Here is a 15,581-nt window from a genome sequence, read left to right on the forward strand (position 1 = left end):
AGCCTACTGGGCTGGGGTGCAGTCTGGAATTCCCTGAAAGCACAGGGTTTATGGACTCAGGAGGAGGCCCTCCTACCGATAAATATTCTGGAATTAAGAGAGATATTCAATGCTCTTCAGGCGTGGCCTCAGCTGGCTTCGGCCGGATTCATCAGGTTTCAGTCGGACAACATCACGACTGTAGCTTATATCAATCATCAGGGGGGAACAAGGAGTTCCTTGGCGATGATAGAAGTTTCCAGGATAATCCGATGTGCAGAGACTCACTCTTGCCATCTATCAGCGATCTATATCCCAGGGATGGAGAACTGGGAGGCAGATTTTCTAAGTCGTCAGACTTTTCATCTGGGGGAGTGGGAGCTCCATCCAGAGGTGTTTGCTCAACTGGTTCAGCTATGGGGCACACCAGAATTGGATCTGATGGCGTCTCGTCAGAACGCCAAAATTCCTTGTTACGGATCCAGGTCAAGGGATCCTCAGGCAGTACTGATAGATGCTCTAGCAGTACCCTGGTCGTTCAACCTGGCTTATGTGTTTCCACCATTCCCTCTCCTTCCGCGTCTGATTGCCAGAATCAAACAGGAGAGAGCTTTGGTGATTTTGATAGCGCCTGCGTGGCCACGCAGGACTTGGTATGCAGACCTGGTGGACATGTCATCTCTGCCACCATGGACTCTGCCACTGAGACAAGACCTTTTGATTCAAGGTCCATTCAAGCATCCAAATCTAATTTCTGTGCAACTGACTGCTTGGAGATTGAACGCTTGATTTTATCAAAGCGGGGTTTCTCTGAGTCGGTCATAGATACCTTGATTCAGGCTCGAAAGCCTGTCACCAGGAAGATCTATCATAAGATATGGCGTAAATATCTTTTTTGGTGTGAATCCAAAGGCTGCTCATGGAGTAAGATCAGGATTCCTAGGATTTTGTCTTTTCTCCAAGAAGGATTGGAGAAAGGATTGTCCGCTAGTTCCTTAAAGGGACAGATATCTGCTTTGTCTATTCTGTTGCACAAGCATCTGGCAGATGTCCCAGATGTTCGGGCTTTTTGTCAGGCTTTAGTTAGAATTAAGCCTGTGTTTAAACCTGTTGCTCCGCCATGGAGTCTCAATTTAGTTCTTAAAGTTCTTCAGGGGGTTCCGTTTGAACCCATGCATTCCATAGATATTGAGCTTCTATCTTGGAAAGTTCTATTTCTAGTTGCTATCTCTTCAGCTCGAAGAGTTTCTGAACTATCTGCTTTACAATGTGACTCGCCTTATCTTGTTTTCCATGCTGATAAGGTGGTTTTGCATACCAAACCTGGGTTCCTCCCTAAGGTTGTTTCTAACAGGAATATCAATCAGGAAATTGTTGTTCCTTCTCTGTGTCCTAATCCTTCATCTAAGAAGGACTGTCTGTTTCACAACTTGGACGTGGTTCGTGCCTTGAAGTTTTATTTGCAGGCAACCAAAGATTTTCACCAATCATCTTCTTTGTTTGTTGTCTATGCTGGAAAGCGTAGAGGTCAAAAGACTACGGCTACCTCTCTTTCCTTTTGGCTGAAAAGCATCATCCGTTTGGCTTATGAGACTGCTGGACAGCAGCCTCCCGAAGGAATTACAGCTCACTCTACTAGAGCGGTGGCTTCCACATGGGCTTTTAAAAATGATGCTTCTGTTTAACAGATTTGTAAGGCTGCGACTTGGTCTTTGCTTCATACCTTTTCCAATTTTTACAAATTTGATACTTTTGCTTCTTCAGAGGCTATTTTTGGGAGAAAGGTTTTGCAAGCAGTGGTGCCTTCCGTTTAGGTTCCTGTCTTGTCCCTCCCTTCATCCGTGTCCTAAAGCTTTGGTATTGGTATCCCACAAGTTAGGATGAATCCGTGGACTCGGTACATCTTGCAAAAGAAAACAGAATTTATGCTTACCTGATAAATTTCTTTCTTTTGCGATGTACCGAGTCCACGGCCCGCCCTGTCTATTCAAGACAGATAGTATTTTTTATGTAAACTTCAGTCACCTCTGCACCTTATAGTTTCTCCTTTTCTTCCTTGGCCTTCGGTCGAATGACTGGGGGGTGGAGTTAAGGGGGGAGCTATATAGACAGCTCTGCTGTGGTGCTCTCTTTGCTACTTCCTGTCAGGAAGGACAATATCCCACAAGTTAGGATGAATCCGTGGACTCGGTACAAAATAAAGAAATTTATCAGGTAAGCATAAATTCTGTTTTTTCATCCCTAGTCATTTCCGGAGTTCGGAGGTGTCCCTTCTAGTTGCGGTTCTGTTTTTTCATCTAAGCGGTTACTGAATACAGTGCGGAGCAGTTTTGATTGAGTCCGGATATTTCCATTACTGAGGGGACAGTTCTTTTCTCCGGTGGTCTGCAGGACAGGTAGGCACCTCAGCAGAGCTGGCTGAGGTGTAGAGGCTGTCATGGGAGTTAAAAAAGGTTTTTTTGTTACACAAATAAAAAGATACCGTTTTAAAATTTGCAGGGACAGTACCGTTTTTTGTGATACAACTTTAAAGACAAATAAAAGTATTTTATTTTTCATTTGACTTAATTTTGGGTAAAGATGGACTAAGAGGCCCTGCAGAATGTTACTTGTGCTTTATGTTTTGATGCTAATGTTTAACCACCAATCCCTGTTTATGTATTAAGAGAACATTGAATTAAAGGGATAAACTGTTTGAATCTGAGCCAGCATTGTCTAAAGAGGATGCTGTTCAGGGGTCTCCTGCTAATGTTCAAGATATGCTGCAGCTTTCTCCTCAAATATCCCAAATTTTATCGTCCACACATGCAGTGCCCTGCGCTTCCTCACAGACTCAGGTTGGAGTTTCATTGCAAGACATCGCTACCCTTATGTCTTCTGCGGTAACTGATGCGTTGTCTGCTTTTCCCATGCTGCAGGGAAAGCACAAGAGGAAATCTAAGGATTTAGGGAGTAAGGTGTCTGACACAGTAGTGGCTGTTCCGAATGTTCCTTCCCAGAAATCTGAGGATAAAGATGCTTTGGGTGGCATCTGAGGGGGGAAATCTCAGACTCAGACAGTGTAACTCCTTCTTCTGATGCTGAAATTGTATCCTTCAGGTTTAAGCTAGAACACCTCTGTTTGTTACTTAAGGAGGTTTTGGCTACCTTGGATGACTCTGACGCTACGGTTTTGGTCAATCCTAAGAAGTCTAGCAAGCTAAACAAGTATTTTGATGTACCTTCCATGGTGGAGGTTTTCCCTGTGCCGAATCGGGCTACAGATATTATTGCTAAGGAATGGGAGAGACCTGGTGTCCCTTTTTCTCCAACCCCTATTTTTAAAAAGATGTTTCCTATTGCTGACTCAAGGAATTTTGGCAGACGGTCCCCAAGGTGAAAGGTGCAATTTCCACTTTGGCTAAGAGAACCACTATTCCCATAGAGGATAGCTGTTCTTTTAAGGATCCTATGGATAAGAAGTTGGAGGGATTGTTAAAGAAAATGTATGTTCACCAGGGGTTACAATGGCAACCTGCGATGTGTATTGCTACTGTTACTAGTGCGGCAGCATACTGGTTTGATGCGTTGTCTGATTTTATTCAGACAGACACCCCCCTTGAAGAGATCCAGGATAGGATCAAGCCCCTTAAGTTGGCTAATTCTTTTATTACAGATGCTTCCCTACAGGTTATCAAGCTGGGAGCAAAAATGTCTGGTTTCGCCGTACTGGCCTGCAGAGCCTTATGATTGAAATCCTGGTCTGCAGATGTGTCTAAATCTAAACTTTTGGCAATTCCTTACAAGGGCAAGACCTTGTTTGGACCGGGCTTGGCTGAGATTATTTCCGACATTACGGGAGGAAAGGGTCATTTCCTCCTTCAGGATAAGAGGAATAAACAGAAGGGACGTCAGAGTAATTTTTGTTCCTTTTGAAACTTCAAGGGTAAGCCTTCCTCTCCCTCTAAAAAGCAGGAACTGTCCAAGCCTTCATGGAGGTTCAACCAGTCATGAAACAAGGGAAAGAATCTATGAAGCCTGGACCAGATCTTGTGGGGGGCAGACTTTCCTTCTTTGCTCAGGCTTGGGTTCAGGATGTTCAGGATCCCTGGGCAGTGGACATCGTGTCCCAGGGATACAAACTCGAGTTCAAGAACTTTCCTCCCATTGGCAGGTTTCTGCTCTCAAGATTATCTGTAGACCAGATAAAGAGAGAGGCGTTCTTACACTATGTTCAAGACCTTTCCGACCTGGGAGTGATAGTTCCTGTTCCAATGCAGGATCAGGGTCTGGGATTTTACTCCAATCTGTTCGTGGTTCCCAAAAAAGAGGGAACTTTCAGACCAATTCTAGATCTCAAAAGTTTAAACAAGTTCATCAGAGTACCGTCCTTCAAGATGGAAACTATTCGTTCCATTCTTCCCTTGGTTCAAGAAAGTCAATTCATGACAATAGTAGATTTAAAGGATTGCGTACCTGCATGTTCCCATGCACAGGGATCATTACAAGTTTCTGAGGTTTGCATTTCTAGACAAACACTTCCAGTTTGTGGCTCTTCCATTTGGCCTTGTTACAGTTCCCAGAATTTTTTCAAAAGTCCTGGGATCTCTGTTGCCGGTGCTCCGGTTGCGGGATCATTGCAGTGGCGCCTTATCTTGACGACATTCTGGTTCAGGCGCCATCCTTTCATCAAGCAAACTCCCACACAGAGATGTTGTCATCCTTCCTGTGCTCTCATGGATGAAAGGTAAATTTGGGAAAGAGTTCCTTAATTTCAGCTACAAGGGTAGTGTTCTTGGGAACCATAATAGATTCCCTATCAATGAAAATATTTCTGACAGTGGTCAGAAAATCAAAGATCTTCGATTTTTTTTTTTTTTAAATGTTTTTTATTAGAGGTTCAAAATAAAGCATACATGAATAGAAAACAGTGACAGATGGAAACAGCACAGTATTAACAATGAATACATCAGAAAATAAATTTAAAGAAAATACAATAAAAGCAGTATGCCAAGGGATGAGCAAACCTCCTAAAAAAAACATAAGAGGCTACTCTTGGGCCTCAGAAATGTAAAGCAAAATCACAAGAGGTTACCTTTGATCCAAGGAGACCACTCATGGGTCCCAGATGATTGACCTAATTTTTATATATTTAAATAAAACAGTACACTGAACAAATGTTACAAGACCTATTTCAATAATGAGCGAGCCACCATTATAAGATTTTAAAAGAAGCAGCTAGGGATGTAGATACAAATATTATTAGGGATATAAAACAGTGCACCACAATCACAGGAGACCGTCTTGTTGGGTAGCTAATGGCACAAATCAACTAGAGCATATGACTTTTCTAAATCTATGTGTGTATATATATATATATATATAAAACCCTTTAATAGCAATAGGGAGTATGGATAATGTGAGGCAATCAGACTCTGGTAAATAAGTAGAGTATGATGTCCAATATGTACACAATCGTGGCTCATGGTATTAGCTGCTGCCATTTCTCTTTTCCCTTTTTTTGTGTTTTTTCCCCTTTTTTTCCCCTGTTTTTTTCCTCCCCCTTATCTCTATCTCTTCCCCTCTTTTTTCTTTCCTTTCTTTTCTCTCATATCATCCTGCAAGAGAAGTGGTGAAGGTCTACCTGACAAAATTAAACTGCATAGTCCCATGAAAACATACATGTTAAAGAAAGTGAGAGCATTGTATATAGTATCCAGCCTGGTCTAGCAATTTGACATTTGATTAAATAGCGACATTCTCACACATAAATACTTAATCATCTATATGGGTGCAACAGGCACCCTGCAGCATGAGCATGGGTGTATCCGTGGACAATAGAAACAAGAGACATTAAAATCAATAACTGTGGGAAAGAAGAGTCTCAATGAAAATAGATAAATAGATAATACAGGTGTTAGGAGAGGAGTGTGTGGCATAAGATGTTTGGCAGCACCAGTTCTAAGAGGCTTTAGTAACATTGGGAAGCAGAGTGGTAAGAAATGTTCCATAGCCATTAATGATGACTCAGACACATGGTCGTCATAGAAAAAACAGCTGTTTAGTTTACGTGTCACCTCGATCTAACAGAAATATCATTTAGTGGTAGTAAATGTTCCCTGCAACAATAGCTCAGGCTTGTAGTCCCAGACCTGAAGTATGGGTGTATCCTTGCCCCAAATTTAGCCCACTCCATTCCGGACATCCTGGGGAACACTCACTTGGTTGGGGGATTCTGAATACATAAATCGCCACCTCTTTATCCTCTCAGCATATCGGGAGACAAGAATCCGTGGAGGTACAGGTTTCATGTAAGTTTCAATTCCCGTACAGACATTGATGTTAGTTTCAAATTATGGCTCATAGGAATTGGGCCTTGCCGATATGTTTGCGAACTGTGCTTCTCTCCCGTGCCCTTCAGGTGCCTGTCTGGTGGCTCTGGTAGTAAATTTGCCTTCTCAGGAGTGGGCTGGGAAACAGGGGCATCGACCTCCTGTTTAGAGGTTGTTGTGGACATTGGCTGTAAAACATTGCTAGGCACTGTTTCGGCTGACAAGCTTGTCCCACTCAGTGTCCCGGTTCTCAGCAAAGGCCGTGTGGAGATCAGTGGCCTCAAAATCCTGAGTAGTTCTTGTTCCAACTCTTCAAAATGCCTCCTGAGAAGAGACTTTATCTCCCATTCCCATCTCTCCACAGCGGTCACAGCTTGTTCCATGACAAGTTGCTGCCAGATAGACGCTATTATAGTCTGTGTGGTGCAAATGTCCAAGCTGAAAATAATAGATTTTAACTGCCTCAGTTGATCAGTGGATGGCTTCCCTCAATTGTTATCCTATGCTAGGATATCGTAACCCCGGAGTTCGGGGGGGGGGGGGGTAATATCACGGCAGCCCCAGACCTACAGTCTAGAGCTTCTACAGGAGCTTTCTCTACTTCTCAAAATGCTGCGTAGGTGCAAAAAAGAAAAATGGCTTCCAGCCCCGATAGCAAGCCTGTCCCGTAGCTGACTCAAAGAGCATAGGCATGTACCTCATCAAAACATCAACTCTTAGAGTATATCTGATCCCCTTGATGTATAGTTGTTGTAGAGCAACAAAAATTGAGGGTTTACTATGTTAAACTTGTAATATTAGGAGCAGGCTCAGAGAGCTTCACTGAGACGCGTCCTGCCGCATTGAGTATAGACTCCGCCCCCAGATCTTCGATTCTTGACGGGCACTTCAGTCCCCTCCTCGGCCGTCAGTGGCTCAATGTATGGAGGTAATCGGTCTGATGGTGACTGCCATGGACATCATTCCTTTTGCCCGTTTTCACCTCAGGCCTCTGCAATTATGCATGCTCAGACAATGGAACGGGGATTATGTGGATCTGTCTCCGCGATTACATCTGGATCAGGAGACAAGAGATTATCTTGCTTGGTGGTTGTCTCAGGAACATCTCTCCCAGGGAACCTGCTTCTGCATACCCACCTGGGTGATTGTGACAATGGATGCCAGCCTGTTGGGGTGGGGAGCAGTCTGGGGCTCTCTAAAGGCTCAGGGGACATGGACTCCGGAGGAGTCTCTTCTCCCCATAAACATTCTAGAGCTGAGGGCAATCTTGAATGCTCTTCTGGCCTGGCCTCAGTTAGCTTCAGGTTCCAGTCAGACAACATAACTTCAGTGGCTTACATCAACCATCAGGGAGGAACTCTGAGTTCCTTGGCCATGATAGAGGTAGCCAAGATTATTCAGTGGACGGAGACCCACAACTGCTCTCTATCTGCGATCCATATTCCAGGAGTGGACAATTGGGAAGCGGATTTTCTGAGCAGACAGTCCTTTCACCCGGGGGAGTGGGAACTCCATCCGGAAGTGTTTTCCAGCTTGATTCTCAAATGGGGACAGCCAGAACTGGATCTCATGGCATCTCGTCAGCATGCCAAGCTCCCAAGGTATAGGTCGTGGGATCCTCAGGCGGTACTGATAGATGCTCTGACGGTCCCTTGAAATTTCAGTCTAGCATACCTATTTCCTCCGTAAGCTCTCTTTCCTCGGGTCATTGCTCGAATCAAACAGAAGAGGGCGTCAGTGATCCTCATTGCACCGGCGTGGCTTTGCAGGATCTGGTATGCAGACCTGGTGGAGATGTTATCTCTTCCACCTTGAAAACTTCCATTGAGGAAGGACCTTCTACTTCAAGGGTCCTTCCTTCACCCAAATCTAGTTTCTAAGAAGCTGACTGCTTGGAGATTGACCGCTTAATATTATCTAAGCATGGTTTTTCTGAGTCGGTCATTGAGACCATGATTCAGGCTCGTAAGCCTGTGACTAGAAAGATATGGTGGAAATATTTGCATTGGTGTGAATCCAGAGGCTACTTTGGAGTAGAGTTCTGATTCCTAGAATTTTGTCCTTTCTCCAGGAGGGTCTGGAGAAGGGTTTATCTGTGAGTACTTTGAAGGGTCAAGTATCTGCCTTGTCTATTTTGTTGCATAAACATCTGGCGGATGTACCAGACGTGCAATCTTTCTGTCAGGCATTGGTCAGAATCAGGCCTGTGTTCAAACCTGTTACTCCTCCCTGGAGTCTTAACCTTGTTCTTAAAGTTCTTCAACAGGCTCTGTTTGAACCTCTGCATTCCTTAGATATTAAGTTATTATCTTGAAAAGTTTTGTTTCTTGTTGCAATTTCTTCTCAGAACTCTCGGGGTTGCAGTGTGAATCCCCTTATCTTATTTTTCATTCATATAAGGTAGTTCTGCGTACTAAGTTGGGGTTTCTTTCTAAGGTGGTTTCGGATAGGAACATTAATCAAGACATTGTTGTTCCTTCTTTGTGCCCTAACCCTTCTTCTCATAAGGAGCATCTGTTGCACAACCTGGATGTGGTGCATGCATTGAAATACTATTTACAGGCGACTAAGGATTTTCGCCAGTCTTCGGCTCTGTTTGTTGTTTTCTCTGGGAAACGTAAGGGTCAGAAAGATACAGCTACTTCTCTTTCCTTGTGGCTGAAGAGTATCATTCGCTTGGCCTATGAAACTGGACAACAGCCTCCTGAGAGAGTCACGGCTCATTCTACTAGGGCTGTTTCCTCTTCCTGGGCATTCAAAAATGAAGCTTCTGTGGAACATATTTGCAAGGCTGCAACTTGGTCCTTTCTACACACTTTTTCCAAATTCTATAAATTTGATACTTTTGCCTCGGCTGAGGCTTCTTTTGTGAGAAAGGTTCTTCAAGCAGTGGTGTCTTCCATTTAGGTTCCCTGTCCTGTCCCTCCCTTATCATCTGTGTCCCGTAGCTTGGGTATTGATTCCCAATAGTAATTAGATGATCTGTGGACTCACTGTGTCATTAGAAAGAAAACAAAATTTATGCTTACCTGATAAATGTATTTATTTTTTGACACGGTGAGTCCACGGCCCGCCCTGTTTTATTTAGACAGGTTCTGTTTTATAAACCTCAGGCACCTTTGCACCTTGTTGCTTCCTTTCTCTCTTTTTACTTCGGTTGAATGACTGGGATTGGAGGGAAGGTAGGTGATATTTAACAGCTTTGCTGTGGTGCTCTTTGCCTCCTCCTGCTGGCCAGAAGTGATATTCCCAATAGCAATTAGATGATCCGTGGACTCACCGTGTCAAGAAAGAAATGTATCAGGTAAGCATAAATTTTGTTTTTCCATTGTTCTCTAAATGTATTGAGCTTTGGTTTTCCAGACAAATATAAGACAAGGAAGCAAGTGTGTGTACACAAAGTGATAAAATAAGAGATTACCTGCAAGCTCAACCCATTTTAATAGGCTGTGGTTTAAAAAGCACAAAATCAGCTACTTCACAAATAAACCTTAAAATGCAATTTCTCAAAATATTTTACTCTGCAGCTGGTAAAACAAGTAATTAAAAATATATTAATGGAAAAACAATTTTACTGTGTACTGTCCATTTAAAAGGGACATTTAACACTAAAAAAACGTTTATAAACTTAGTATTGAGGTTATTCCCCGCCATTGCGGTTAAAATTTAGATTTCACTGCATCCCAGTATTGACGCTTTTGTACACGTCCCTTTCAGATATCAGTGGCTGGTAAATATTTAAAGTAAACAATGATAATTGCTCCTTCAGAAACCAGTTTCATGGATATGTTAATAAACAAGATGTTTTATAAGTCTTTTTTTTAAAGAAATTTAAATGGAAAATTCCACTTTTAGGTATTCTTCAAAAAAATAAGTTTTTCCTAAAGATATTTGAACTAGGACTTTTTTTAGGATAATGTTTTTAGAAAGGCTGTGCAGTCCAATAGCAGATCTTCAGATTAATATACTTAAAGGAATTAATGATTGCTTTAAGTATGATTCAGATAGAGCATGCAATTTTAAGCAACATTCTAATTTACTCCTGTTTTAAACTTTTCTTCGTTCTCTTGGTATCTTTATTTGAAAAAGCAGGAATGTAAGCATTAGAGTCTGCCTATGTTTGGTTCAGCATCTGGGTAGAGCTTTTTGATTGGTGTCTAAATGTAGCCACCAATCAGCAAGCGCTACCCAAAAATGGGCCGTCTCCTAAGCTTACATTTAAATAAAGATATCAAGAGAATGAAGAAGAAGGGATAATAGGAGTACATTAGAAAGTTGCTTAAAATTGCATGATCTATCTGAATCATTAAAGTTTAATTTTGACTAGATTATCCCTTTAATTAATATTAATTAATAATTTACAGTAATGCACACATTGCCTAGTCTCGCTGGTGCTGCCCATATAGCAAAGATCACCTTTATTACTGTTTTCACCAGTTAGAAATGCTAATAAGTACCTAGTAAGCTCTGTTATGGAGAAACGTAACAATAATATCTTTGTCATTTAGATAAGGTTATGCGTTACTGTTTCTTATAACCTTTAGTGTTGTCTTTTTTGCCGGCAACATTCTTAACCCTTTCGTGACAGGGTTAAAGTGCCTACATCGGAACAACTGTTCCGATGTAGACAAATTGAAACTACGCGATCGTGCATACGATCGCGAGATTTCAATTATTGGATCGCATCTGGGGGGCGTCCCTACAATCCTAGGAACGCCCTCCAGACCGCGATTAAATCCCTGAAGCACAGAAGGCTTCAGGACAGCCGTTAGTTATGACGTTCCATTCCGTCATAACGGCTTTAAAGCCCAGTCTAATTATGACGGAATGGAACGGCATAACGGCTTTAAAAGGTTAATTATAAACATCTAACCTATATTATATAGGTATCTTTTACTTTTCTTATGCTATTTCAGCTTAACATTCATTGCATTATCTAAATAATTTACTAAACAAATATGTTTTGATTAATAGGGGAAAAAGGAGACATCGGCAAATCAGAGTCACTGTATGGTGAGTGATAATTTTGAATTCCATAGATCAGATGCAACTACGACCTGTAACTACAAATGATTTCAAATATATTCTGTAGCATAAGCAATTTATAGACATCTCATAATGGCAGTTTACAGCTAATCTAGCTCACTATACAGCTACTTACTATACAGCTACAGCTACTCACTATACAGATGCTCACTATACAGCTGCTCACTATACAGCTACTTGCTATACAGCTGCTCTCTATACAGCTACTCACTATACAGATGCTCACTATACAGCTGCTCACTATACAGCTACTTGCTATACAGCTGCTCTCTATACAGCTACTCAATATACAGCTACTCAATATACAATTGCTCACTATATAGCTGCTCACTATACCCAGCTGCTCACTATACAGCTACTCAATATACAGCTGCTTACTATACAGCTACTCACTATACAGCTGCTCACTATGCAGCTACTCATTATACAGCTACTCACTATACAGCTACTAATTATCTAGATGCTCATTATACAGCTGCTCATTATACAGCTGCTCACTGTACAGCTACTCACTATACAGCTGCTCACTGTACAGCTACTCACTATACAGCTGCTCACTGTACAGCTACTCACTATATAGCTGCTCACTATACAGCTGCTCACTATTCAGCTACTCACTGTACAGCTACTCACTGTACAGCTACTCACTATACAGCTGCTCACTGTACAGCTACTCACTATACAGCTGCTCACTATAAAGCTACTCACTCTACATCTACTCACAATAAAGCTGCTTACTATACAGCTACTCACTATACAGCTACACACTATACAGCTACATGCTATACAGCTAAATGCTATACAGCTAAATGCTATACAGCTACTCACTATAAAGCTACTCACTCTACAGCTACTCACAATAAAGCTGCTTACTATACAGCTACACACTATACAGCTACTCACTGTACAGCTACTCTATATACAGCTACTCTATATACAGCTGCTCACTATAAAGCTACTCACTATAAAGCTACTCACTCTACAGCTACTCACAATAAAGCTGCTTACTATACAGCTACACACTATACAGCTACTCACTGTACAGCTACTCTATATACAGCTGCTCACTATACAGCTACTCACTGTACAGCTACTCACTATACAGCTGCTCACTATTCAGCTGCTCACTGTACAGCTATTCACTATACAGCTGCTCACTATACAGCTGCTCACTATACAGCTACTCTACAGCTACTCACAATAAAGCTGCTTACTATACAGCTACACGCTATACAGCTGCTCACTATACAGCTGCTCTCTATACAGCTGCTCTCTATACAGCTACTCAAAGTACATCTGCTCACTATACAGCTACTCACAATAAAGCTGCTTACTATACAGCTACTCATTATACAGCTACACACTATACAGCTACACGCTATACAGCTGCTCACTATAAAGCTACGTATTATACAGCTACGTATTATACAGCTACTCACTATACAGTTACTCAGTATACAGCTATTCGAAGTACAGCTACTCACTATACAGCTGCTCACTATACAGCTACTCACAATAAAGCTGCTTACTATACAGCTACTCATTATACAGCTACACACTATACAGCTACACGCTATACAGCTGCTCACTATACAGCTACTCATTATACAGCTACACACTATACAGCTACACGCTATACAGCTGCTCACTATACAGCTACGTATTATATAGCTACTCACTATACAGTTACTCAGTATACAGCTATTCGAAGTACAGCTACTCACTATACAGCTGCTCACTATACAGCTGCTCACAATAAAGCTACTCAATATGCAGCTGCTTACTATACAGCTGCTCACTATCTCACTATACAGCTGCTCACTTTACATCTACTCACTATACAGCTGTATTGCCTAATAAAATGTATACCTTAATACATATGCTAAAAGCAATAATTGAACTCTTTGTTATTCTTAATAGGTATAATAGTTTATTCACAAAAGAAAAGAACAAACCGAAACAATAATGTATAATAACAACTTGTTTATATAAAAGTCACTACATTACCATTTCTCTGTTTATATAGATTCATATAGGCCAAGAAGACTGGTTCACAATAATCACACTCTATATGGCCTGCCATATCACATTTGTATCACATTCAGTCCTTGAACCAATCTTATTGACCATATGAATAAGCCATGACTTTCAAAGGTCTGCAGAACATTCGATAAGACAAGTAGCAATTCCATAATGTTAATATACAAATTAGGATTGCTATCACAAATACTGGGTGAATTATCCAATTTAGCATCTGAGTAGCTGATGGTGAATATCCCATAAAAATATCCTACCAATGATGTTGTATTGCTGTTTCAATATTTGAGCCTATTTCAACTAAATCCTGTCCAATTATAGTTGTGTATATAACTTGATGTTGCAAAGTCTGATTCAACCATTTTAAATGTGTCTTTACCAATTCTGATCTACTCGTGATGTAATGTAATGCTGAAAAAGATCAATTCCAATTGGGAATCATCATTATATTTGGTAGCCACAGGAAACTCACATTTATATGAAGCTCTGGATGTAATATATAGGTCCTATTTTCCCATTTAAAAGTAGTAAGATTAGCTATACATCCAACAAAAGGTAATTGCATATGAGGTATCACCTCCTCATTAGTAACTATACATAGTGTTTGTGAAGCTATTTCAATCAACATTTTCCATTGTATAAGTAGGATTGTCCAATCACAGACGTTAATAGTATTTTGCAATAAACATGGTTCATATAGTCTGGAATGTATCAATAAAGGTACCTTTAAACTGAGACATCCAATATGCACCTCCTAAAATCATAGGTAAAGCTTTACATTTGCACATAATATCTACAGGTGAAACTCCAAAAATTTGAATATCGTGCAAAAGTTAATTTATTTCACTAATGCAACTTAAAAGGTGAAACTAATATATGAGATAGACTCATTACATGCAAAGCAATATAGTTCAAGCCGTGATTTGTCATAATTGTGATTATTATGGCTTACAGCTCATGAAAACCCCAAATCCACAATCTCAGAAAATTAGAATATTGTGAAAAGGTGCAATATTCTAGGCTCAAAGTGTCCCACTCTAATCAGCTAATTAAGCCATAACACCTGCAAAGGGTTCTTGAGCCTTTAAATGGTCTCTCAGTCTGGTTTAGTAGATGTTCCCAAAGTGCTGTATCAAAGCACATTAATAGAAAGTTATGTGGAAGGGAAAAGTGTGGAAGAAAAAGGTGCACATGCAGCAGGGATGACCACAACCTGGAGAGGATTGTCAGGAAAAGGCCATTCAAAAGTGTTGGGGACTATTACAAGGAGTGGACTGAGGCTGGAGTCAGTGCATCAAGAGCCACCACACACAGACTGCTCCTGGACATGGGCTTCAAATGTCATATTCCTCTTGTCAAGCCACTCCTGAACAACAAACAACGTCAGAAGCATCTTACCTGGGCTAAAGAAAAACAGATGCGGGAATCCAGACGTGGACCCGTTGCTCAGTGTGCCTAGAGGGATATGGCTGCACCTCACTGACGAGGCCCACAATAGGCCAAAACGTACATCTGGGGTTTTGCTGTTTCTCTCGTTCAGAGAGGGATTGCCTGGTATTTCGGGGCTGGACTGTACTGTGAAGTCAGGATCAGACTGATATGCTTCAGGAAAGTTCTTCTCTGTGAAAGGCATATGTTGAGCAAAAAGAGGCTGCTTTTTGGGTGGTAACTAGCCATAGAACAAGCTATTATGCTATTGTTCGTTCTCAGGTTGAGCGCTTCTCTCTTTTTATTTATGCTAAAGAAAAACAGACCTGGTCTGTTGCTCAGTGGTCCAAAGTCCTCTTTTCTGATGAGAGCAAATTTTGCATCTCATTTGGAAACCAAGGACCCAGAGTATGGAGGAATAATGGAGAGGCACACACTGCAAGATGCTTGAAGTCCAGTGTGAAGTTTCCACAGTCTGTGTTGATTTGGGGAGACATGTCATCTGCTGGTGTTGGTCCACTGTTCTTCATTAAGTCCAGGGTCAACGCAGCCGTCTACCAGGAGATTTTGGAGCACTTCATGCTTCCTTCCACAGACGAGCTTTATGTGGATGCTGACTTCATTTTCCAACAGGACTTGGCACCTGCCCACACTGCCAAAAGCACCAAAACCTAGTTCAATGACTGTGGGATTACTGTGCTTCATTGGCCAGCAAACTCGCCTGACCTGAACCCTATAGAGAATCTATGGGGCATTGCCAAGAGAAAGATGAGAGACATG

General features: G+C 41.5%; 1 protein-coding gene across 1 annotated transcript in view; it reads left to right on the top strand.

The window, feature by feature from the left end:
• LOC128642575 (ficolin-1) overlaps positions 1-15,581 on the top strand; it is a 116,418-nt gene that overhangs the window by 70,680 nt on the left and 30,157 nt on the right. The window contains exon 5 of the mRNA XM_053695340.1: positions 11,265-11,303. Within this exon, the coding sequence (XP_053551315.1) occupies positions 11,265-11,303 (39 nt within the window). The remainder of the gene's footprint in view (positions 1-11,264; positions 11,304-15,581) is intronic.

This window comes from Bombina bombina, chromosome 12, assembly GCF_027579735.1.
Source record: "Bombina bombina isolate aBomBom1 chromosome 12, aBomBom1.pri, whole genome shotgun sequence".
Taxonomy (NCBI): Eukaryota; Metazoa; Chordata; class Amphibia; order Anura; family Bombinatoridae; genus Bombina; species Bombina bombina.